This window comes from Parambassis ranga, chromosome 14, assembly GCF_900634625.1.
Source record: "Parambassis ranga chromosome 14, fParRan2.1, whole genome shotgun sequence".
In the NCBI taxonomy this organism is placed as follows: domain Eukaryota; kingdom Metazoa; phylum Chordata; class Actinopteri; family Ambassidae; genus Parambassis; species Parambassis ranga.
In genome coordinates, this window is record NC_041034.1 from 3,022,532 (window position 1) to 3,049,524 (window position 26,993).

General features: G+C 42.5%; 1 protein-coding gene across 1 annotated transcript in view; it reads left to right on the plus strand.

The window, feature by feature from the left end:
* doc2b (double C2-like domains, beta) overlaps nucleotides 1-26,993 on the plus strand; it is a 99,491-nt gene that overhangs the window by 25,989 nt on the left and 46,509 nt on the right. The window contains exon 2 of the mRNA XM_028421415.1: nucleotides 21,027-21,106. Coding sequence (XP_028277216.1) covers nucleotides 21,027-21,106 — 80 coding nt within the window. The remainder of the gene's footprint in view (nucleotides 1-21,026; nucleotides 21,107-26,993) is intronic.

The following is a 26,993-nucleotide window of genomic DNA, read 5'->3' on the forward strand; positions in this document are numbered from 1 at the left end:
AATGCATTGTGGGATTTTGTTTCCTCCACCTATTTAGAAGCGTTAGGACGATCAAATAAAATGGAAAAATACACCACGTAAGTCAACTAATGAATTAAATAATGACGCTTTCTGCAGATGTTCCACCTGCCTTAGGGGACAACTTCCCACACAGTTCCTGTAAATTGATTTCTAGCCCAGTAACATGGTCGAATTCACCTAATGCAGCAAATAAAAGTAAATAACACCAACAAATGCATCCATCCTGGCTGCTAAACGGCTAGCTTAATGTTTGCAAATGACTTCATTAGTTCATATTTAGCTGTCCTAATCAGTTTAGCCAGAATTAGGAGAGTGAAGCTGGTCTGACTTGCTTGTTCTCTCTCATTAAAGGTCGGGTAGGAGATTTCATTCTGATGCACTTTTTGTTAAATTAGTGTAACTTCTCTTTACAATCCGATAGCAACCAATTAGTTCGGCAGTTTCACATTAACACGAAGAATATGAATCATCTGTGGAAGCTATAAAACACTAAAAACATCAGCCAATCCTCCGGGTGGACCCTGCGCGGAGTATTGGCTGGTTGTCACTCTCTTCCTGCTCTGCGTGCACCAGAGAGGTACGTGCATGATGGCCGAAGTCACAGACCGCAGCTCGTCTTCAGGTGATGCGCGTCCATGTGATTGGGAGGCGTGGCTTCAGGGTGAGCTCCGATAATTTCAAATTCTGGCTGACTCTCACTGAGTTTTCAAAATCTCCTACCCTACCTTTAATGCTAGCAAACTGCTATATGAGTGGATATGATAGTTGGCTAACCTGACATAACACCAGTGTTATCTATTATACACACCAAATTTATAGATAGAGTTCTAGTAGCTGATGAGATGTGTGATGAAAGTAAGGGACAGTTGACCAGCTAACTGTAGCCTGTCTACATGGTAGACATGATGTGAGTACTCAGGTAAAGTACTGTACTGTCTGACCAGCTGGAGTGATGCACAATACAAAATGATGATTTAATGGAACAACCAGACAATGCAGAGCGGGTGGTTAGCTAGTGAGCTTTAACTTAGGAGGATGAGGTGTCTGCAGTTCACTTAACAACCACAGGTGTCACTATTATCAAGGTTAATCTCACATTTATCATAAAATATGAAATTATTTCTTGCAGTGCTTTCTGATACTGATTCTGATATTAACACATCGTTTGCCATTCAGCAATATACTCATAAAATGTAACGCTGTCACACACACAATGTGCCCGCTCCTCCATTCTTAGAGGGATTCGCCTGCAGGCCGGCTCGGTGTTCCGTGACATGTTTTGGTATTCAACCCAGAGAAAAAGAGCAAAATCACTCCAGTCATGTCTGACAGCAGGTTATCGATCTGCAGGCAATTTTATTCCTGCATCAGGAGCAGCACCCGAACGCGCTGCCCCCTGATTCACCGCGCAGCCAACCCCCTATCACCAGCCGCACATCTTTAATCCCAGTTGTGGGCGCAGTGTTTGCCATTTGTGGTTACAGCTGCGGGGCTGATGCACTGTAGATTCTCATTCAGCCATTAATCTGTGTTCTGTGAGGTGTGTGTGTGGTGCACAGATATCCACAGCACACGCACACAGGAGGCTCTGCTCTCTGAACGAAGACTCCCGGACAACACATTTCCTAAAAGTTCCTGACATCTTACTTTAAGCTTTAACCACTGCAGTTTTGCCATTTTTTAAGCTTACACTGTAAATTCAAGTTTTTTCTACAAGCCATAAAACTAAACAACTCTTTTAGTTTTCCAATAGTCCTTTTTATTTCTACAAAATTCTCTTCTACATATCTCAAATAAAAAAATTAAATGCATTAAAGAGATTCTTTATAAAACAAAACACAACTGAGTCACTTGCAACCAGCACTAACATGACAAACGTTCATTGAGTATAATGTGTTTTGTTTGTTTTCACTGCACAAAGACACGTTTGAGTTGTCTCTACTTGTCCTGTGAGCACAGAGGAGCAGGACTTTCTAATGAGGTGAACAATAAGCCGACACCGACTGAAAATGTGACGTGAAGATGTTGATCTGCTCGTCCTCTCTTTGAGGGAGGCCGTGCTGTTTGGTGGGAGACGGCTCGTCTGACGCTCCCAGCTGGTTCAAGCAGCTTTACTAATTATACCAGCGGTGTTGTTGTTGTTGTTGTTGTTGTTGTGTTTGACGCCTGGTAGCTGCTAGCTGTACAAACACAGCGATGCAGTGAGAGGCCTGCAGGTGATCTTCATGCTGACTTCATGACAGCAAGTGACATTGTCTGTTCAGAGTGAACGAGGGGCTTTTGTCTCCCTGCATCATCGCCGCTCTCTTTTTAAAGCGGCATCAGTTTTCGCCTCACCCACAAAGAAAAGCTGCTTTTAAAGCTGCTTGTCACGTTTGTTTATTTTAGGTTTTACATAAGAAAAAAACGCTTTGAAAGTAGAAACGATGATCTAATCTCCACAGAGTCACCCTGGCTGTAACATCTTGTGTATCACCAGAATAGATGTGATGTCAAGTAGCCAGAGGAAGGATAACACTTCCAATATAAAAAGACAGGGATGGTCATTAAGGTCGTGGAGCTGTGAGCTCGATTCAGGCTTGTATGTCCTCGATTATCCAACATGTATTAAGCTAGCAGTGCTAACAGTTCCACGCTGACAGACACTTTGTTGTTATGTTTACAGCGCTGAGGACTGTAATGGTGTAAGAGTGAGCCCGTGCATGACGTGGGTGTTGCTTTGGTTTCGTCAGCCATCATATAAAAGAAGATCCTGGAGTGGACTGTATTTCACAGGAGGGGAGGAAAAAAAGGAGAGCGAGCTCATGTTGTTCATTAGCCGTTAGTGGGAGTGGAAATCCACTTGGAAATGTCAGCCACATGAGTCGTACCGTAAGTGGAAGGAGAAACAGCCTGTAGACTGTAGTAGAGGGGAAATATCTGGGGAAGGGGCACACACTGAGACAGGTGGGAGGAAAAACCTGTTTCTCCATCACCCTCCAGCCACTGTGAGAAGCAGGAGGTCCAGGCTCAGTCCAAACAAAGATAACGCCCGATGTCTCCAGGCTGCAAACACGAGTCATTCAGGGACATCCTCCAGTTTTTAACCAGCAGCACTGGCAGAAATCTAATATATTTTTTTATGCTGTTGTTATGTGAGGTATGAAGGCAGCACATGGCTCCTTGATGCTTGATTGAATCCAAAGATCTTCCATGTGAGGGGATGCCATTAATGTTTACATCCAGTCACGACTCAGTGGACACCACGAGTCACACGGTCAATAAAAAGTGTGTGAAGCTGATAAGCACCATCAAACTAAGCTTCACTGGAGCGACAGCAGCAGCCATGCTCACATCATCAAGATGCAGTGAAAAAAACAAGCTGCAGCCCATGCAGAAGACTGAAACACTGCAGTTCACCAAACAGCCTGTAGATGGCTGGCTACAAATCAACACACATTTAGAGGAGGTCAATTCAATTCTTTTGTGTTTTTATTAAATTAGGATGTAAAATGACACATCATTAAAGGCCTGACCACTTTGAATGACAGCAAGTTCTCCTGCTTCTGCCACAGTTTAGCCTCAACTCACGCCGCACATCTTTGCCTGTATTAGGAGTTTAGGCAGACTCAGGCATGCTTCCAACATGGTGACAGGTGACATCACAGACACTACTACTCCATCCATCATCTGAACCCACTTGGTGCAGTGCAGGGCCATGGGGGGGCTGCAGCCTATCCCAGCTATCTACAGATGAGAGGCGGGGTACACCCTGGACAGGTCACCAGTCCATCACACAGACAGACATTCACACTGCAGTTGATTATTATTTATGTATTTATTTCGGCCTATAATATGGACACAGAAATCCGATCCTGAATCCTGATTGTTCGGGTCGAGTCAGGTTGTGTTTGTGGATCTATATTTCTGCTTCAGGGCCACGTGACATGTCTGAATCCAGCATCGCCTGTGATGTCACAGATGTGAGACGACGTTCTTTTATTGACTTCCTGTGTGAAACAGGCTTTGGAGTTTGGACTCAGTGAGGCTGTTTGTCTTTTACATGCTGCTTGTTGCCTTGTTTACCTCGAACTTTAACTGGAGAGGGGCTGAAATGTTGAGGTTTCAGGGCTGCTCAGACGCCCTGGAAGAGTCTGTGGGTTTGAAACACTCCTAAATCTTTCAGCTGGGCTGGGAGCAGCTGGCGCTGGAGGAGCTGGCTGGATGCAGGCAGGCCTGAGCGTCTCTGCTCGCCTCGTTACTACCACAACCCTGATGGAAATATTTAATGATTCCCTTAAAACCTATTCAATCTACCAAGCAGGCCGGCGTGCTTCTGGACCGGAGGACCCTATAATAAAAAACTAAGAGGACATTTCAGCATGCAGTGTGAAGAGTAGATAAGAGCTCTCAGAGGATTTAAATATAATGTGTCGGATTTATCATTTAGCCATCAGGATGGTGCTTCCAAAACATCTGCTAAATAATGTTTATGCATATTTTGGATCCAGTCCTCGGGCGCAACAAAAACAAGAGCTCTGCGTGTTCTCTTCATCACAATAAAAAATGTCCGCATGTTTCTGTGCCTTTTGAATTCTGGAATAACAAAACTGATCCACGGGGACGTGGCAGCTTGTTGTGATGTGATGTTTGAACATTAAGGAGGCGTTAAAAAAAGTAATTAAAGTTACATGTTGATGCTCTTTCAGCCATGACCGGACTTTCCTGAGTACTGCTGGATCAAAAAATTAACCCTTTCAACCCCACAGCCCCCATTTTTTCGGGTTTTTTTCCATGCACCCAACAATAAAAAGCCATAAAACACTGTACTAACCATGTAAAAAAAATAATCATATTGCATATCAAATGTAACAGGAGAAACTCTACTACAAGCACATATAAGCCATATTTACACACATCAAACATACCTCCAACACCATGCAAATCAATTATCAATCACCAAAATAAAACATATCAAAGTCGACCCACTTGCGACGTGGTTATTGCTAGCTCTCCGATACTTCAAGTCACACAAACAAACAAGGTGTCATATGAAAGCTGAGACTTTACCAATTGGCACTGTGACATTTGTTTTGCTATATTATAAACATTTGGTAAGTTAGAATATAAAGAATATAAAAGTAAAAAATCACTAGTTTACAGCGAGTAGCAAAAGATCTGTCTTTCTTCTGTAAATTTGCAATCAGAAGTCATATGTGAGATCAATAAATAAATTGGTTCAGATAGACCAACATGTCTGTGTTTATTCAAGACTAAAAATATTAGGATTAGACATTTATTTTGTTTATGGAGGACTTTTTGGGGGAGAATGTGGCAACGGCCGTTTAGCATAAAATGTCGGGATGTCCCGATCTGATCACGTGATCGGAAATCGGGCCCAATTACGTGATTTCAGACTCGATCGGACATTACCTCCCGACTCGGATATATATTTATAAGGCTGTCAAAGTTAACACTTTCTGTGCAGGGTGGCTCTGTGTCTTGTAGCGCAGGGGTATGACAGCTGCTTTAGGTGCGACAGGTCCTGGGTTCGAGACCTTGATGTGCTGCGTGTGTGAAATCTCCTAGTGTGGCGACGCGCGCGCGCGCACACACACACACACATTTTGCCGCAACGAGTGCCTTTATAGAAAGATCGGGACTCGGTATCGGCAGATACTCAAAATCAAATGACTCAGACTCGGACTTGAGGGCAAAAGAACCTGATCGGGACATCCCTAATAAAATGCATTTTCTTCCATGTGGCTGGTCATTGGTGAGTCTAGCACTAATATTACTACTACTACCTGTCAAATATATTGGTTCTCAATTTTCGAGGTGTCAATCATCCTAATCAACTCAACTCTCTAATCAACCCGTCCATTGCGAAGTTATGAGCCTGCTTATTTGTCGAGGTATTAGCTGCAATATCTGGGCATGGTATATCTGCTATATACATGTATTATAATCTATCGATGTATAATAATGAATGTATACAAGTAAAAAGTGACGAACACCAATATGCTTGGGGTAGAAAGGGTTAAAGGTGGAAAACAATGTTTCTCTATAAGGGAATGTGTGCCCAGCGTGCTAACACGTCGCCGTGCCAACTCTGAGCTTTGTCATTTCACACTGAAATAATGCAAACAGACAGCTGCGCTACAGCCTGTTCCAAAGCCATATAAATATTTATGGAAGAATGAATGAGTGTAATTGTCACTCTGAAAGCAGCTGTCCAGGACGGAAACCTTTCACTCCTTTTCATGCATCTCTTGACCCCGGCGCGCCTTAAACCGCTCAGCCGACCGCGTGCAGCCACAGTGCATTTTCTAATATGATTGTTCTCGGCCAAATGCATATCCCCCTTTCACAGCCACCCATTTGTTCCCTCCCCGCTGATATTAGATCAAGTCCGGCTCAATGTGGTAAGCTATTTGGGGGGGGGTACAGAATTGTCTGCCTCATCCATTCCCCAGCTCGTTCAGTTCCTAGCAACCAACAAGATTAGCCTGTCTGTTTCTCAGCGGTTTGGGAAGGCCCAGAGTGCAGGCAGATACCGTAACCACATTATACAGACATAATGCATACATGTGGCTGCACACACACACACACACTTCTGCTAGATAACTTGTTGCTTGTGTCTAACATGTTGTTCTGCCTCTGCTCGTTTGCTCTGACGGATGATTGGCCGTAGGAAAAGCCTCAGTGGCGTCCTTGAGAGCACGTTTGTGATGAACTACTGTAAAAGTAAATGAAGTCGAGCTCGCCGCCCGGCCGAGTGACCGTTCAGCCGTCGGTTTGATCAACAGTGCTATCAGCCGGCGCAGACACCACATCAAGGCGCTCAGACGCTGCAGCTGCAGGGACAAAACCGCACAATGACGCCGAGATAAGACAACAAGAGAGAAACACGGTGATGGATAGATGGGATTACTGTCACATAGGCTGATCCACGGTGAGGTAAGACCACTGTTTGACAGCTGCCTGACAGAGAAAAGACCACACACACACACAGGCCTACACAGCAGAAACATAGAGTGCACATTTCTTTCTTTAAAACCTTTTCTGCATCATGAAACGCAGGGTTAGAAAACAGCATGGATGCCAGACATCAGCTGACTTTTTTAGATCTCTTTGTGCCCGAAGGTACAAAGAGTCTGCCTTGTCTCCGTCGTAACCAATCCTATGATTCCTGAGGTCATTTAACCTCAAAAATAAATACTAATTTTACCCTTTTCACTGTAGACAAAACTCAGATATTATATTGTTTTTGTGTTGAAGAAGAATAAACATGAAGAGAGAAAATATGCCAGAACCAGATTCAGCTTTCGAGGATCAAAACATCACCTTTGGCTGCCGAAAACACGGGGTACCTGACCTCTTATGGGTCCTCTTGTGGGTGGTGTGGCCACAAGAAAGTGAACAAACATCATTCAGTCTTGCTGGGCTCAGCCCAAAGTATGGGAGGAACGGAGCGGGAGATCGACAGGCGGCTCAGTGCAGGGAATGCACTGAGCCAATCGATCAGGATGGAGGAGAGAGCAGAGCCAAAAGGCAAGGCTCTGGATTTACTACTTGATGTACGCACCTACACAAGTAGCCAAAATGAGTTTCCTTCCACAGGATGGCAGATCTCCCTGTTAGATATAGGGTGAGGAGCTCGGTCATTTGCGCTCTGTGTGTAGATTTGCTGCTCCTCCATGTCAAGAGGAGCCAGTTGAGGTGGATCTGGCACCTGGTTAAGATGCCCCCAGGTGGCAGGGGATTATATCTCTTGGCTGGGTTTGGGTACACTTTGGTACTCCCCCAAATGATGTGGAGGAGGTTGCTAGAGAGAGGATGGACAGACAAAATATCAACATTCAATTCATGCTAACACTACAGAGACACTTCTAGACATCAGACCTAGCTTGGACATGCTAATGGTTAATAAAAATGAGGCAACCAGGAGACGGACAAGAGTGACAGACAAACATTAAGAAGCATTTTGACCTTAGCAGCGCCTTCATCAGATTCAGACCAGGCCTGTTGGTCTTACAGGAAGCCAGCTCTTCTGAGAGTAGGTGTGATTGTTGTTTTCAATGACAATGTAAACTTTAAAATCATCCATTTAAAACACAAGATGGTAACACAGGCCTGATGTCCTTTGTTCCAGCATCAGTGTGTCTGTGGGAGCTCCTGGCTGTTGCTGCACGCTGGATGCTCAGCTCTGATCAGACACTAAGATTGAGCGCCGCATCAATCAGGCAGCGCTCCGTCCTCGCTGCAGTACATCTCAGTGCAGAAACAGTGCCATGCATTTTCATACCACATGCATCTTCCTAATGGGACACATTCAGGATGTAGACTCAACATTTTTGTGGCTTGATGAGCAGTGCATTATGGGTTGTGATCAGGTGAGTTATCGTTCAGGCCTGCTCGCACCAGAAACAGGCACAGCGATATCGATCATTTGTCAGCAGAGGTCTGGTTGTAGGGTTTAGTTAGTGTACTTGAGGAGCTAACGGCTAACACACACACTAATATATCTGTGTGTGGGTCCTCTGGCATTTTAGCCAATAAGGTAATTTACTAAAGAGGAAAAGAAGTTTTTATTAGATCCACCTCAAACAGGACAAAGTGTCCAAAGAGTTCCTTTAAAACACAGATGTGTGCTACAGGATGACACCTTTATGGACATTGTTAGGGTTAAAAATGGCCTAAACTGACTTTCAAAGAGCTGCACTCGAACACACCAGTCTTATACTATACTAGGAGAGAATGAGCCTCCACACCAGCAGGTGGCAGTAGACTGTATTCCCAAAAAAGGGGAACAGGAAAAGCTAGGAGCGAGAAAGCACAAACTGTAAACAAATCAGCCTCTAATCACCATTTTCACACCAGTCTCACAAATCAGAGTCTAAACTTCAGCCAAAAACATACAGTACACAGAGACTAAAACTGCTTTCGTACCAGGCTGTTTATTTCTGCTGTAACGTCCATGGAGATTTACTCATTTTTGCATTCAGCCCTCAAGAGGACACTTGTGGGATTGCAGGTTTTTGTCCTTCCTACCTTGACTCATTTTCTGGTCTGCTTGGATGGATCTCTGTGCTTCCTCTGTTCAGCTCGCTGTATATTTCATAAACACTGGAACAGCTCCCTATTGTTATGTTTCTTGTTATGTTTCTATAGAAGCAATCATTTTTCCTCTAATAATAAAGTATCTGTGCGTCTCTGCCCCTTGGCCTGCTCTTTCATGTTAAGTGGCTCCTACTTTTCTCATCAAACATTTTGACGTTCAATAGATGTTCATACCATCGCCTGCAGCCTACAAGGAAAATGTATCACAGCCAAAATGAGAGCGGAGCCGATGTCCGTAAGCCATCCATCATCACCACCTGCCGCGCGGCCCTGTGAAGTCAGGAGCTAATAGCTTTGTGAAATCACTTCAACAGTACCTAAAGTTGACTCCTCTCTCTGTTCAGAAAGAACGTCAAACTTTTCAGTCTTGTTGCATATTTTTTGTCCTATTGTGGCATCACTGCTAACATGGACTCTACAGCATCTTATCAGTAGTGATGAGAATAATTCAGCAAGCATACATGTTGTTATCAGGGAGGGGGAGAGGAAGAGTATTTGATTCATCTGCATGTTCTAAACATAGAAAGAATGACAACAAAGGTCTTTGAATCTGAATCTTTTCTACTATTCATTCTGTTGACAGAATTTCATATCGCTGTGAGAAACAGGGTTAAAAAAAGCAGAAGCAGAAAGCACTCCTTTTCCTTTCTAATCCACTGGGCTGCAAAACAGTGAGCGTACAGCAGGGTGGAGAAGATAACTCCTCTCTGGGGACGCTGGCAGGCACGACTCCTGATCACCGCCCTCCCTTCATCTTCCTTCTCGCTCAAACATGTGAATAAAAACGCAGTCAAAGTTTAGCTCAAAGCTCAGAATGGAACTTTGACTATTAACTCCAAAGGGATGATGGATTTTCTAGTTTGTACACTTAAGTGGATTAACACAGTGTGTGACAACAGTATCATAGAGGTGTTTGTCTTCAAAGTCACCTTTTTGTTTCTGGAAGGCGACCTGACAGCTTAATCCTGCCATACAGACGGGTGAAGCTCATTTTTATGTTAGATGAAAGCGGAGACTTGGATGAATGGTGGCTGTGCGGTGATGGTGTTGAGTGAAAATGGAGAGGATGAGAACAAAAGACAAATAATAAAACAATAAACGTCTTCAATGTCTAATGTTGTGGTGGCCAACATTTTTCTCCAAATCCTTCCAAAGTAAAAGCTAATTAAACGCCAGCGTCATACAAACAAAGCAAATCACATTCTTTTATCTTGTTTCAATTATTATTATGTTAGTGCACAAAGGGGGCGAAATTAACCCAAACATGAGTCACAACAAGTATTTCATATTCATTCTAAATGGAGCGTAAAGTGCGGTTAAGGATATTCTATCCTTCTATGCATATACTTTGGAAGCCTAAGGCATACATGGAAGCCTATGGAGAGGAGAACGCTCCATCATATCCTTACATTATGTAAAAGTGGAAAGCCTTAGGCTGGCCCCATTTCTCCTTGTATATACATAGGAAGCCTAAGGTGGTTAGAACATACCCCTTCGCAGTTTTGGGCTATTGGCGACTATTAACAAACAAACAAACGTTAGTAATGTGGGTTTTACTGGAGATGCACCTGCAGAGGTGCTACGAATATAAAACATCCATCCATCCATTTTCTTAATCCACTTTGTCCAGGACAGGTACATTCAGTCACACCTAAGGCCAATTTAAAGCCCCTAGCTAACCTTACATGCCTATCTTCAGTGTGTAGTGGGAGGCCTTGAACTTCTGTGTCTACAGGTGTAAAGCCTAAGGCAGGAGGAGCAGCGGCAGTGCCGTTATGTTTATCTTTGTACCTTTTTATTATTTATTTCTGGATTGGAAGACAAAGCATAAAAGTAACACATCTAGCTTGATTTGTCAGTAGACCTATTTCCAGTGGTATCCATCACATATCCAGAGAAGCTTTATGTATAACAACAAATAAAGATGTTTGCACAAACGGTGACTGAGGCTCCATCATAGATTCTTCCTGCAGCAGCAAAAATTCCAGCCATTAGTGCTCAGCAGCAAGATTAAAATCAATACACTCTGCACATGGAAGTGAGGAATTCACCATTCACATTCAGTTTTTCCACATTCAACCTGTCAAGAAAATGATTATTTACAAAGAATGGCATCTAGTTATTCTGAGCAGCAACAAGGGGAGAACTGTTAGCCTCTTAAAAAGTACTCCAGGGAACATAAGGATCAATGTGCAGCTGCAAATCTGTTGTGTTTTTATTCCTTTGGGCATCATTTTTAGCCAACCTGTTGTTTATTCCTACAAGAAGTCATTCTTACAGTAAAATTCCTGCTGTTTGAGCTGCAGATCTGCCTGTATGCTGACGCTGATCAATGGTTATTAGATGTAAACCAGGCGCGCTGGACATGGTAATAATTAAACGCCTTCTCTGAACTTCCATGGTGCATGTGCATATTTTAGCACAGCCATCCTGATATTAGACTTCTGGCAAATCTTTCAGCAACTCTCTGTTGAGCTCATTTGAGTGTTTAGTTGGTGCAAATTCCTCGACTGTCTTGTCTGTGGCCTGTGGCACTGCACTGATCTCACTCATCTCTTCATGCGTCCGTCGCTCCGCCAACACTTTGGAGATTTGGACGCTTGTTAAGTTCATTTTCCAGGCCTTGGGGGGGAGGGGACGGTCAGGTGGTGGCCAGACACTCACTTTATAAATAAAGAAGACTGCAATGTCTCTCCATGAATAGAGTAAGAGTAATTAAGTATGAGGACAAACCTGCCACAGAGGAGAAGATAAACTAGATAAGAACAATGAGTCACAATGAAGTTATTCTGCTGATCAATCTGTGCATGAAATCTGCAGGATTATTAGACCGAGGGCTGAAAATGGATTTGGTTTCCCATCAAAGTGAGATTATTTAGCATTTGTCTGATTTATTATGATGAGATTTTTCCTCTCCTAATAATTGATATCAGTATCAGCTTCCATCCAAACACATAACCAGCTGACCTTTATTCTAAACTAGCCTGCAGCTACAATCCATGGTTAGTATTGATGGGACCCGGCCGGAGCTTTATCAAAATAACAGAGAAGCAATCTGAGATAGAAAAGACAGAAAGACACTGGACGTGACCTCAAGTCGTCACAGATGGAATACAAACAAAGGAGCAGCAGGCTCCACACACACACACAGGACGGGGAAACTTGTATATTTCTCTCCTCTGAATTATCCGCCAGCTCGCTCTGACCCAACATGCTGAGACTCAGAGGAGCGCGTGGCCTTGAAGGCAGCACCAGCCATAATACAGATGTGTCCACTGGGACTGTCCTGAGAATAATCTGCTCCGCTTCAGCTCGTATTTCTGTGTCTGACCATGCAAAGAAAAGCCCTGATGTACCTTTATATGGAAGATGCTTTTTATCCATGTTAGCATGGAAATCGTTTCCAGATTTTTTTAACTAAAGCTATGTTCACATTAAAAGCCACTTTTTTTACATATATCAGATTTGCATATTTAGTTGATGTCCACTGAAATGCCATGCATGTGCACATCAATCCTCACACAAGCGTCATGTGGCACACAAGCCAGTCAGATGTGGCAACTGTATCGGGACAAATGTAGATGTCAGCGACTCTGGTGGACTCTGGCCAAAAGTGAAGCTACACAGTTGGTCTTTGCTGTGTTGGGAGCTGTTGTTGGCACTGCTGTACTAATTACTTCAGAAGTTTAACACCACATGTGCTTTGTATGAGCAGAAAGTACGCATGGATTCCATCTGGACTGTTCTCATTCAGAGAACATTAATAGAAATATCTCCATGCTAAAATTTTACCAGGAACCTCCTTTGGCAAAGAGAGCTATAAAATCCAAAATGGCTCCATCGGTGGACTTGTTGCTATAGTGTTTTTATGTGCAAAGTACAACAATGTTTTATCAACTATGGCGAACAACTGCTAGCAAAAACATCTCAGTTTTCCAACTTGTTAGCACATGATGCACACTGAATGCTAGCTTGAAGTTGAGTTGAGTTGTTTCAAATTAAACAAGACTAATTCCATGCTAACATCTGCTAACGCTAACCCACACCCGTAAACATCCTCATGACTCTTTTAATGCTCATAAGTCTTCATTGTTTCACACCTAACTCCTGACTGTCTTCACAGCCATGTTTAAGAAGAGAAAATAGGTATATATTAACCAGACCTGCAAACTTTTCCACCATTAGCACGTTAGCATTGAAGCACCAGCATTACAGAGCTGTTTTTATCTGAAATAGTTTGGAACAGACTCAAAGTCAGCCATCTTCCCAAAGTGACCTCGGTATGAGGATGCAAATCATTTTAAGAGTTTAAGCAGAAATCTAACTGTTTGACTTTGTGCTGTATTTTATTCCTTTAAAGGTGTCAAGCCCTTCAGTTTAAAGGACAAAACGGGTACTCTAATCTCCTGTAATGACATATATTATAGTTTTCTGATGTTTTGCCAAATGACTAATGTAACACATACTAAATTACTGACTGATTACAAATCCAGTGCAATGTGGAGATCGTAAAGCACCGAACTTCATGACATACGTGGCAAATGTCAGGCTCTATACAGGACCAGCGGCACGTGCCGAACCAGACTACCTCTGGTGAGACTTGATGGGTACTGCTGCGAGCACTCAAAGAATATTTTAATGGTGTGTGTCTAATGAAGAGAACCTGCAGGATGAGCGACGCAGACTGAATGTGTCACACTTCAGTGGCTGTAGTAATTAAAAGGAGTGTGACCTCTGCTTCTGCCCGCTCCACTAATCTGTGGAGCTGCCACACAGGTTAATAGATATACCCTGCTTTAAAAGCATCACTGTAGTGACACTGAAGTGTGACATCCCGTCCGCCATGTTTGATGTGTTTTTTTTTTTATTTCACAGAAATGTCACCAACATTAGAATAATCTTCACTAATGAACACTAAAGCTTTAAAGCTAATGCTACAGGGGTCTTTCAACTCCAGGCCGCCCACCTCCACCTGACGACCCAACTGAGAGTCATCCATTCCCAGCCTGCGTCCAAGCAGGATTGGTCTCTCCTGACCCACAGCCATCTTTATCTGCTGCCTCTGAAGCTCTGCTTCAGCCCAGGAGGGTGTAGGCCCTACACAATGCTCCTGCCCCCACTTCAACAGGCAGACGCTGTGCACACCACCCCACCAGATCGGTGTATTTATCCCTCCTGCGCTCACCGGCTTCCTCTATAAGCTCCTCCCAGGGCACCATTAGCTCCAGTATGTCCACTTGCTTGAGAGAAGCTGATACCAGCACAATATTTGGCCTTAAGGTGGCTTCCACCATGTCTGTGTGGAGTCTGAGCTGTTCCCCAGCTTACCACCATTACCTGCCAATCATTTGATGTACCCAGGAAGCCCGTCTGAGCTTTCAGTCTGGTGTTTGGGTGTTGTCCTGCTCTCACAAAGAAGTGATGCCACCTTCTACTGGTCAGATATGTTTGGTCTGATCAATGGTGCTGCAGATGGACTTAGCAACTACCTTCAGCATTGGTCCAAGCGCCAGCTCTCCCGGTGCTTTAGGGCAGCTGGTGAGGATGTGTTCCAGTGTTCCTCTTCCCTGACACAGACAGCATGAAGCTGAGGTTAGAGGTTAGAGGCAGGACATCACACACAGACTGAGGAACTTAATGCTGAAGGGTTCCACCTTCTATAACTTGGACCATGTGATCCTCCGATCCATCGCTTGTTCCACCATCTGTCTCTCAACCCCAACAATAAACCAACTACAGTAAAGTCACATGACATTGTAAGGATGTGTGTAGTTCCATTTAAGCACTTGTTAGCATCCACTTTTTAAGATCTAAACATTAAGCTGACAAGTGAGCAGGAGGTGCTAAGATGCTAACACTTTTCCAGGCTTGAGGAATCATTCCTGCAGCTCTCTACATCAGACATAGATATCAACCAATATAAAGACTTTAACATGTCATCAAGAAAGGGAAAAAGGCTCCAGGCATCATTGCAGAAAAATATTTTTCTTATTTTTTATCCTGTTACATTGCTAAAATATGAAAATGAAGAAGCCAGCAAGACAAAAAATAAGATTTGTAATTCAACCCCTCCTGTGTATTATAGTTTGTACTTTACTCTGATTAAATCTAAGTGTTAAATGTGTTACACTGCTGTAAAAATCTGCTACATCTCTAAAAGAAAAACGAAATGTCCCCGCGTCACCATGCTCGTCTTCACAGAACACACAAGTAGTTCTGAATTAACACACACTCTATCTGAAGGCATTAAGATGTTACATTGTTTCCGAAGTTTTATTTCTCATTAACATGCAAATGTGTGCAGTCATGAGCTCCGAAATCTAATCATTTCCTCTGTAGGTGGAAGCTCCGCTGCCGAGCGGGGAAGTTTCTGTCGTGTCTCGGCAAATAACCCCTGATGTCAAAAACAGATTACTCTGTAAAGATCCGAGCGTTCGGCGCTTTCACGTCTTCTGGCAGCTCGTGACGGATCTTTTTTTCTGTCATCAGACAACAAATCAGCTCCGTGGAAGCAAAACAAATCACATCTTTTACAGGAACTGTTGTACCCCATGAGAGATTTCCACTTTAATGAGAGGCACATAATGGGACGCTGAAGCAAAGAATGCAATCTAATTGTTCATTCAAGCACTGCATAAGCAGACAAATTAACACTTGGCCAATTTGTCCCTTAGACTACAGTAACATAATGTGCACAGTGGGACTCCCCCTGCTTTCTGAAGCACGGTCAGAATATGAGTCTATACAGTGGCTTTTATTAGTCATCAGTTCAAGTGAGACTCCAAATATTATCTGTCTATAAAAATTAGAATGTTCAAATGAATACTCTGCAAGTAGGCTGCAAAGACAGTCCTGCCTTACATCACCAAACATGTCAGTTTCTCTGCAAAGGCTCTAAAGATAAGATGTTAACCCTTAAGTTTGCAGCTAAGTTAGCCAGCTAGCAGTAGCGTCACATTAAAAGTCAGTTTGGCTCATATTCTCCTACTGATGTGAGGAACTCAGAGCATGTTTGACCTACTTTTGCAAGATGCATTACTTTGCACTCAATTTATGCAATTTGAGCTATTTACAGCTAATGGCGCCCTAATTGCACCTCCATTCCACCTGAGCGAGCCCAGAAAGTAGACGGCGCTGATGTTCACAGGGTGTGCTCAGCGCTGCCTGTTGATCAATATTCACAGAGTGAAGTGAAAGTTGGGTGAACCCGTCCTTGCAGCGTCTCATGAACTTGGCGCTCGGCTGGGAGGTGAGCGTCCGGTCAGCAGCCCCTCTCACAGGGCACAGCTTACTGCCATGTTTGCCTGAAGGGAAAGTAACGGATCCAGCATAGTGCTGAGCATGGTGACGGCCGCTGTGACAGCAGCCATCACTCAGAAATCATTCTCCTGTCCCCACTGGCCGTGTCTCCTTCATCAGGTCTATTAACACTGTTACAGCCAGGAGAGGGACCGTTGCTATAAACAGCCCGCTGACATGTGCAACAAGTGAGTGAAGGCTTTAACTGTGCTGGAGGCCGGAGGTTGTTCCTTCTTTCCGCTGTTTTTATTATTTTTATTTTTCGGAGCGCTCCAAGATCAGATTGGCAAAATGTCACTTCATGCACCATTCATGTGGAGCCATGTGTGACTCAGGACTCTCTGCCTGGTTATTGCTATGAGCCAAAGATTTGACTACAGTCTGTTGTGGTTAATGTGCCCCGAGATCAGCCCTCGTAAACCTGAAGGCTGTATGATTGTTCTATCCAGATATCTTTTGGTATTCAGATGTTTTTTGTCTGCTCTAAAAGTGAATGTCTTCCATTAATTATATTGTTAATCATGCCACAAAAGAAGTTTTTAAAACATTATGTGTAAAGTCTCCTCACATATGGAGGTGACCAATATTCCAACACTAGAGCTGAATAAAAGTGCATCTGTGGGCCTCGTTTTATCGCTCTAAAACCCCTGGGGAAAGTCAATCCAGCTAGAGTGGGATTGTATCCGGATTGTATTTAACTCGGATATGTTCAGACCTATTTTCAAATCGGGCTATTGCACACACACGTCCACTCTCAATCTGGCGTATTTGCTGTCCTCCAAAATGCTCGGTGTCGCATCGTAGAATTCGTACCACGTTCAGATCAGGGTAGGCGCATGCGTCGTGTGCTTTCTTTTGTTTTGTTCGTTCTTACATTTTTTTGGTCCAGAATGCAGTTAATCCCTTTATCCATTTTTGTGATTGAAACCAATCTGGGTTTTAATCAGATTTTGCGCTAAGATATTGAGAAATATCAATCCGCCTAGATTTGGACCAAATCGCTTGATCTAAATTCTAAATGGGGTCTAAAAGCAAATACACACTCTTTGAGATGCAATTTAATGTCACTAACCTGCTGCAAATAATCTGTGGAATAAAAAAAATAAGTAAATAGATCAGCTTCTTACTAACCGCACAACTGCACTTACTAAAAATAACCACAGGAGGGCGTGTAGCTGTGTGAACATGGCTGTTTTGATAACTTTAAGATTATTTTCCTGGTCAGGATGGGCCAGTTAGAACATGACATTGTGATCAGTTAATGGGTGAAAATATGAGTCAATGCAGACTGTTTTTTAACAGATCACAAAATGTGATGCACACGTAACAAAATGTGGACCTAACTTTTCTGTGCTTGTCTCGAAAAAGTCGATGTCTCCGCTTAAAAACGCTGCTTTAAGCGGCGTCGGTGGTAACGGGCGGCGCATTCCCTCAGAACATAAATCATTACGCACAGCGGGAGCAGCAGAAGAAGAAACGATAATGTTGTAAACATTTTAACAGGTTTTCAGCACCTGTCTTCCTTCACTTGCTGGGAAACAATCACCTGATTTTAGCTCCTGTTTTCAGACTCCGCCTGATGTTTCACTGTCTCATTAATCCAACATATTTACAGACAGGATTTTCCTCTGAGGGGAAAAGGAAGAAACAGATGCTAATAAATTCCCACAAATACATTCATGAATTCCTTCCTTTGCTTGAAGCTATGTAATTAATGATTCTTTGCAGAAAATTGGGTAATTATTGCTTTGAATGCAGCTAAGTAGCTACTTGAAAAGGAATTAGACCTATCTCCTTTCTTTTCCTGAGAGTCACAGAAAGCAGGCTGCACAGCCAGCCGGGAATACGACTCCACTTTATTATTCTCCCGTCGAGTTCACAGTGCTGTTGCATCTGACCGCGCTGTACCCCACAGCTATCCAGATGGCTCGTGCATCTGCAGTGCAACATCAAGCAGCACCTTTGCAAATGGCCTGATAGAGTCCCACTGTTTACCCTGAATACAGAGACAAACAGAGGCGGCGTCACAGCAAATTAAACATTAATGTTGGGAAGGAGTTCATTATAGGACAAACTTCATCTCAGGCTCTGGAAAAGAGTCGCCTATGTCTCAATACATTTAGTTAATAAAAGGCAAAATGCTTCTTTTACTAACAAAGGGCAGAAAAAAGATGGTACACTAAGACTGGAGACTGTACATGACTGTGGACAGAGTGTCTCTGAAGTGTCTGAGTCCCAGCTGGAAGCTCAGATTGCCAGCTTCATACAGGGGTGGAGCGTGAGTGGAGCTGAGGTCCCGCAGGCAGTCACAGACCAGAACCTGCTGGTAACTCATGCTTTACGCACCGACTGTTTATTTCTGCCGTAAAGATAAGAAAGTAGAGAGCTTTATTGCTCCCAAAGGAAATACTAGTGTCAGAGAATGAGGAGCAAATTACAGTGGAACATATGGACGTATCGCCTGATGTCATCCAAACATGGGGCTGCAAAGGTCTGCATAAAGAGTTACGGTGGTAGGCTGGGGGATGGTGTGGTTCATGCTATACAGCAGACCTTCACTCAGGAGTGTTTGGGTTTAGGTCAAGATGGTTTTAAAACACATGAATTCATGATATTTGACACAGTCTAGAAGGAAAATCGCTCCCGTCTCATGGTTTCCTGGGACTGACTCACTTTTAGAGCCAGCCACCAAGTGGCCATGTTAGGAACTGCATTTATCCTCATCATCGGCCTATTTTCAGCTACAGCTTAGAAGAAAAACTTTAAATATATGTGGATTATTGTGGGCTAAACACTAACGAGTTTACAATTAAGAGTGCACTTCCACACCAGCTGGTGTAAAAAGCTACAGCTGTAGTTCTTATGATGTATAGATATTGGTGTAGAAAGGATGCAAAATGATCAGAAACTTGTGCAGACCTGATGAATGCAGCTGTTTTGCTGCTACATGTTGTTTGTTAAGCTGGAGTGAATCCTCACGTTTTTATATTTTCAGGCATTCTGTGTGGCTGTAAAACTGAAACACAACCTGCATGAATCATGTCAACAAACGAAAAAGTAGACAAAATGTCTTCCTCTGTGAGTGTGTATGTGTGTGTGTGTGGGATGGAGGGTGATGAGCTCTGCTTCCCCCCAGAGCAGCATTGATTCACTGCTGCTTAGGAGACTCTAATTACAAATAGAGACTTAATTCCAAACTGTAGGGGTTTAATGTTCTGGAAGCCAACCAGCTATTGATAGGGAGTCTTTTTAAAAGGCAATAATGTGGATGGAGGAACTTGTTTTAAGTAGCTGTGAGGACCATGGATTCATTAAGGAGCAATAATACACTGAATATGTCTTTGTTTCTCTTCTTTACTTGTCAAAAGGGGAAAACAATCAAACAACATTCTTAAAGTTTGCGTAATTGTGTAGTTAATTATTATGAATCTGCTTTTAATAGTAAGAAATGTGTTAGTTCTAAACCTGCCTCCTGCGGGGGATTAATATGTGTCCAATGTTTCACATCGTTCCCTCTAATACGAGTTGAGATATTGCACTTTATTACGTCCATCCACACAATGTAAAAGTCACACTTGAAAAGCCAACGACCGGATCATCCCACACTGAAGTTTTTAAGTGGAGGTAAAGCACGGAGGAGGTGGTGATAGCTCCGAGTACGATCATAAACCCGTGGAGCACACGGTCGCTCTTTGTATTAATATCAAAGTGTGAGTGAAGGGAAAAAAATGGGGTGTTAACAACACAATGCCCACACACACACACACACACACACACACACACACACACACACACACACATCTATTTTATTCTGTTCTATTCTGACATTTTATCAATCCACTTTGCAGAAGTGTGCCCAGAGAGCCAACAACAAAAGAAACATGCCCAAAAAAAAACACCTAAAATCAAAAGTCAACAGCTAACGATAAAATAAATATTCAAGAAAGTGTTTAAACAAATGAATTAGGTCCATTAATTTCCATTTTTACCACTTAACATTTGCACTGGCTCTGCCCACCTGCATGGAAGAGATCCATTATTTTTTTTAGTGCACTTGGCAGCACTCTGATCCCGTATGCTTTTTCTACTTGTGAACACACTTTCTCACCCTCCACTCGGTGTGTGTGTGTAATATGTGCACAACACAACCAAAGGCAGCAGGACTTCAAAAACTCATATAGAAGTTTTTTTTTTCTTCCAGGAAACTCCAGCAGTTTGCATGGCCCTCAAACTTTAATATAAATATGAATGCTAAATGTGTTAGCGTGCACACCTAGCTATGTATGCTGTTATTCACTCGGCCACAGGAGGGCGTAGAGCTTTGTAAAAACGGGTTAAAATCGCCTTACATGTTGCACCAATAGTAGCTGTTTTTATGAGAACAGGCTGAAATCCTCCATTTTCTTCATTTCTGGTTAGTATTACATGTCAGTGCCAAGAACGCCATGAGATTTCCCATTAGGGTTTTCCTTTCAAATGATCAAATCAGGCGAGCGGAGTTGGATTTCGTGTCTCCCCGGTGATGCTGTCTGTGTCCCATGAAGGCTTTTTTTTGTTTTTTCTTCCTCAGCGTCTAATTTCCGTTTGTGCTCTTTGTTTTTCAGCGACACTGGGAACCCTGGAATTCAGTTTGCAGTACGACCAGGAGAACAACGCACTGCACTGCACCATTAACAAAGCCAAGGTGAGCCGCCATGATGAAACCATCCCTCTTTCTTGGATTAGAAGTAAAACGCTTGTGTTTTTAAACACACTGTGCTCTGTGTTTACTGCACAAACCTCTGTCTGTCAGGAGGAAATGAAGGGCAGACCATTTAAAGCTGACAGTTGTTCAACATTTTCTCCGGTTTAATAAGATAACAACTGTTGGAGCAGAATATTTTTTGCTCCTGTCTCAACCTACACGTCCTGGCAAAAAAGGCTGCGCAGCAGCAACTTAACACATCCCACTGTTATTTGTGAAAAAGATATTTACATCCCAGCATTATTTCTAAAGCATATTGCTAACAATCAGACACTTGTTTTAATTTCCTAGATAAAAGAAGAGACATTTGTGTTTTTAATAATGCAGCTTTCATCGAACTCTAGCAACCGACAAGACACTTTTCAGCATTCAGCAACAGTTCACCTTCTTTTTTTAAATGATTCTGTCAGAAAATGTTCTTTGTATTAATTATTTTACCTGTTTTTCTTGACAGAAGAAATGTAACTTTCAAAAGCTGGCACATATTTGTTATTATGTTATAAATGCTCAGAACAGTGTGTAATAACAAGAAAAGTAAAAACAACGGATTTGGATTTTCATCAAATTTCTCTTTATAAACTATAAATGTGCAGCAACAAGACAACAAGAGATCACAAACATTAAACTCAAACTATTTTACATCAACTCCCCTACGCTCCACAAAACTCCCGCCCCTGGCACACACGCAATGGACTCATAGCGTAGTTTTATCTGAACAGGTCTCACTACTCCCCCTAGTGGCAAGTCACTGATAAAGCCCAAAACAAACAAACTATGCTATCGACTTGAAAGTTTTGGATATACAGTGGAAGGCTAATGGTCTATATTTAAGTATCCTATAGTTCTGATAAGATCTCATGTCTTTACCGCCTCTTCATGACAACAATAACCTCTCATTACTGTGAGAATTTTCTTCCTTGTTCTTTGCATCGAGCTGCTGTCGATAAAACTCTTCCTGCAGATATAACGTTGTATCAATACATCATATTGCAAACGGTGAGCTGAGACGAAGGCACGGCGACGTTGATGAATTCTTCAATAACTATGTAATTAACCACACATCCAGAATATTACAGGCGGACAGCCACAACTCAAAGCGGGTCAGGTTTTTTAATAAAAAGCTGGTTTATAAGCACATGGAGGTGTCTTCCTCCGTCTTTCACTCTCCTGTGTTGGCTGTGATGAAGTGGTGCTTCTGACAGCCATGGCTGCTGTCAGCAGCTATAACTCTTCCTATCTGTCTGCCTGAATAGGAGGTATGGAGGGAAGTGGGCATCAGAGGAGCTGGTCTTGGCAGGAGTGTCGGACAGCAGAGTAGGCACCAGGCCATCTTGATTTATGGTGGTTATTTTCTATACTGCTCTGGTCCTAGACTTCAGCTGTTGCTCAGCCAAGCAGAGAAAACGATTTCTCTCTCTCTCAAATACTGTATATAGCCATTTCCATGATTTAATTTGTTTACTAAAGCCCTTATTGGACTTTCTAACCATGGAGTTTTCTGCTGCCACAGCTGCATTTGTTCCAATTGGACCTCAATTAAGCATTTGTCTAATGAGATGTTATGGATCCCTGCTCATAGAGGAATGGAAGATTTACACAAAAACAGGAAGAGGAAACAGTAAAACTGAGTGGACTGATGGATGGAGTGGACAATGCACAGTGGGCATAGTGATTTATATTCATGCAACAGTGATAGCGTACATATACAATGCCTATATTATCAAAGATCTGCTGGCATTTGGTCCAAAAAATAAATGTCAATCATTGCAGAAACTGACAAAAGGTCACCAGACAACGAAACTAAAACAAACAAAAGAGGTTAAAGAGCGGGAAAGGCCACGGATCTGATGATCAGTCTGAGCTGAAGAGACATATCATAACCCTAAAAAACATGAAAATTAAGAGCAGGTAAAAACAAAACAGGTGGTAGGGTCAGGGGGACTTGAACCACAGACTCACTGCATTGCATGTAGCCCCATCATCCTCAACCTACCTTCTTACTCAGTCATTTGCTAACCACGTGTCGTATCTGGCAGATGTGATTTTTTTTTTATCTTATTTTCTTTAGGTTTTTAGTTTGAGGGAAATTGTATTGTTTAAGGCTGCTGCCAAGCAGTGTCATACAATGACCAGCAAGGTGCGCCACACCAGTGAGTACACTGGAGGCAGTGCGGGTAAAGTGTCTTGCCCAAGGACACACAACAATGACTTAGGGAGGAGTTGGGATCGAACCACCAACCTTCCGGTTATTGGACAACCCTGCTATACCACTGAGCCAATGCTGCCCAAATCGTTGGTGTTTTTTCACGAGTATATAGTGTATAAAAGAGTGACAACAGATTAACTACATGGTTTGTTCCCTAAGACCATCTGGAAGGTTGAAAGAACACTTCTGGGATGATTGGAGGAACAACCTGTCAGTCACTGCCAATCAAGAACTAACTTCAATCAATAAAAATCAGTGTGAAACGCAAACAAGCTGCTAAAGGTCTGTGATAACTAGCAAGTAGCTAGTAGTAGTTGTCTTTGTGAGGAACATCATACCCCCAAGACTCTCGGTACTACCTGATTGGTCAGAACCACCCATTCTTCTGCGCATAGCCTGAAGCCTGGCAAGATGGGTTCAGCTGGTGAGGTGAAATAGGCAGACCAAAGCAGTTTTTAAGGTGCACTAAGGACTGAGAACCTCTTTTTCGATTGCACTGTGGCTGTTATACACAAATTAAAAACAACGCGAGCCTTGTCGGCTCCTTGCTGCACTAATTAATTCCCTCATTAATGCTCAGTGTAACAGATTTCTGACCGTGTATAACCCTGAGTGTTTAAATGGCATTTTCACAGATGGTGTAGCAGAGGGGAGTTTTTGTGTTTTTTCGCCAGCTGCAGGTGCCAATCTACGTTTCATTTGTAAGTGGATCTGAAGGGCTGTGAACCCATTCATTCAAGTATGAAGGCAGTGCAACACAAAGACTCTTTCTTGTTAATTAGATCCTTCTCCTTGACATGTCAACAGCATGAGAGCCAGCCCCATCTAATAATACCTTTTACTTTTTCATTATCTTTTTTTTGTGCTTCAGGACCAATTCAAACACTCTAAGAGTTTTTATGAGATGAAGCTGTGTGTCATGTCTGTATTTACTTTGTCAATTTATTTAAGCGCTTCACTGCCTGTTTGAACCGAAGACATCAAACAGTTTTTCAATTAAGCTCGCGGTATGGATGCACGAGCAGTGATGACTATCTGAACAAACTGCCAGTCAAACATAAAACCATTAAGAAAACTAATTAGTTAATGGCTTTCTTTAATTTTACAAAGTGATGTAAGTTGGAAGATGTATGAACATTTTGCTGCTGTCTGAAAGAAAGAAAACTGCAGTTCCCTCCTTGCCCTCTGGGGGCTGGCTCAAAATGTGAGTCAATCTCTATAGACCTCTATGTTAAAACTTAAACTTTTCCGTAATAATGTGCGAACACTTTAAGTGACAGGTATTCTAACTCACATTGTGAGCTCCACCTCTTTGCCAGTATTTGGATTAAACAGGAGTTTAGGCAGACCCAGATGCTGCCACCATGGCGACAGTCGGAGCCTCCTACAGGGACTCTTATGAAACCTGTGGTGCAGTCATATGCAGACTATATGTGGACTATGGATGCTATTCTGGTCCAGTCTGCTAAAAATGTTATCTGTGTCTTGTTCAACAACAATTTGTATCCAGAGGGATATTACTCTTTAAGTGTGGTTGTCCACTAAGGTCGGTGGTTCGATCCCCCACCCTGGCTGCAGGCCATGTGTCCTTGGGCAAGACACTTAACCCTAAGTTTTTTAACATTAGGTCATGTTTTGGGTAGAAGCATCTGACATTTTTGCACCTTCAGTCAGGCACAATGGAAGCCTAAGGCAGGGTTAGCAGCCATAGGCTTTTTCACTCAGACATCAACAGATTTACTACATGGTTTGTTCCATAGAGCCATTTGGAAGGTTGAAGAACTGTAATCAGTTAAATCAGTAACTTACCAAAGACGAAATGCAACTAGCTCTTGAGGGTCTTTTTAAAGCTAGCACGTAGGAGTTAGCATGTCGTTAGGTGATTGTTGTCATCTTTGTAAAGGACCCTTTGTAGGCCGTTGTCACACCTACAACACACTTATAGCTATCAGTGCTAAAGGGCTTTCCAAATAGGCGCCGGCATCAATGACAACACATCGACCACATGCTATGCTCCACAGAACCAGGATAGTCGTTGTTGCGGTGCATTTAGCTCCCTGTACAGCGGCTCGAAAAGATTTTTAAAAAGCAATTCCAAGATCACCATGACGTCATCAGTACCGTTCAGTGAAACTACAACCCTGACAACAACTTTAAGTGTTAGCTCGCGGCCTTACGTTCACTCTTTCTGTAGCGTCACCATCTTCACAGGCTGCCCACTGCACTAAGTGAATCACAGCACATCCACTGTAATGGCTCACATGACAGAAATAAATCAGTTTAGCCCCTGGAAACTGGCTTTAATTGATTTAAAAAGGAGCACACACATGTTGGAGAACAGAGGCAGAAATAGCTCAGAGCTCTTACAGCACTTCCTCTACATGCAGCAGTCAGGATGTGTATGAGAACACATAAACAAGTTTAGGTCTGAGTCTCACTTTTGTTTGTTGGTGGGGTAACATCGCCTCTGGTGAGATTTTAGTGACTCAGAGCAGGAGTCTCTGAAACCTCAGACATCAGCAGAGTTGTTGCTGATATTATTTCAAGCTGATAAAACTCAATAAGGTGCTACCATTAAAGCTGCAAGGTGCACAGTGTTCCCTCTGTGTCCCTGTGATACCTGCTGCTCAGAAGACAGTTCACAACAAACTACAGCACGACGCTAAATGTCCACTCTTATTTTCCTGATTTATTCAAACTGGAGCAGAGCCACATTATTATTACACATTAATTGTCATTTTTAATGTGTTTTAAAGGCTTTAGAGTTCTTTAACATTGACTGATAATATTTGATGTGGCATTTAGGTCTGTGTTACCTTAAAATGTTACAATAAAAACGGCTGCAGAGGATTTGTTTTATTACAGCTGAAAATATGGCTGAAAGATAGATACACTTGTTGTTCATACATTTATATTGTCATTGAGAAGAAATGAATGTATATTATGTAACGCATATTTTTGTTTTCTACTCATCACTGTGGTTTGATTGTTTGTTAGCTTAGCAAGCGAACAGGCTGATCTGCAGACAGCCAAGTATGTAGCTTTCTTGGGGGTTGACTAAATTTCATATTACATTCTAAACTGCGCACGTTTTACTTTGTTCAAATAATACTAAAAGCCTCAGTGTGAGACTGTAACGCTAAATAAATAAAACAAGGAAATCGTGTTAAATTAAAAAAACTTTGTCCCCAGGAGGCAATTAAATGACAAAGAAAGAGAAGCAGCAGACAACCAACAGTACAGGTGTGGCACAAGGAATTTAACAATAATAAGACTAAAGTATAACATTGAGACCTTTTTTCTATATAAAAAAACATTTTTTTCCTACACCTCCCCACTGAGCTGCCACTTCTCTCCAAAGACGTCCAGATATCACTGTAAAATACCACAAAGTGTTCTTTCACACTTTATTTTCTTTTTGAACTCCTTTATCAGCATTCACAGACAGTACATGCTTCATTATCAGACTCTCTCTGCAAACCTGTCAATCACTCGCTATGATTCTGCGTGGCACAATAAGTCTGTTGCTGCTTCTTCTTCGTGTAACAGTTGTAAAGAGTTTTATCAGAAATATGCTAATATTACAGTGCAAGGAGCTAAAACACATCGAAGCAAACCTCC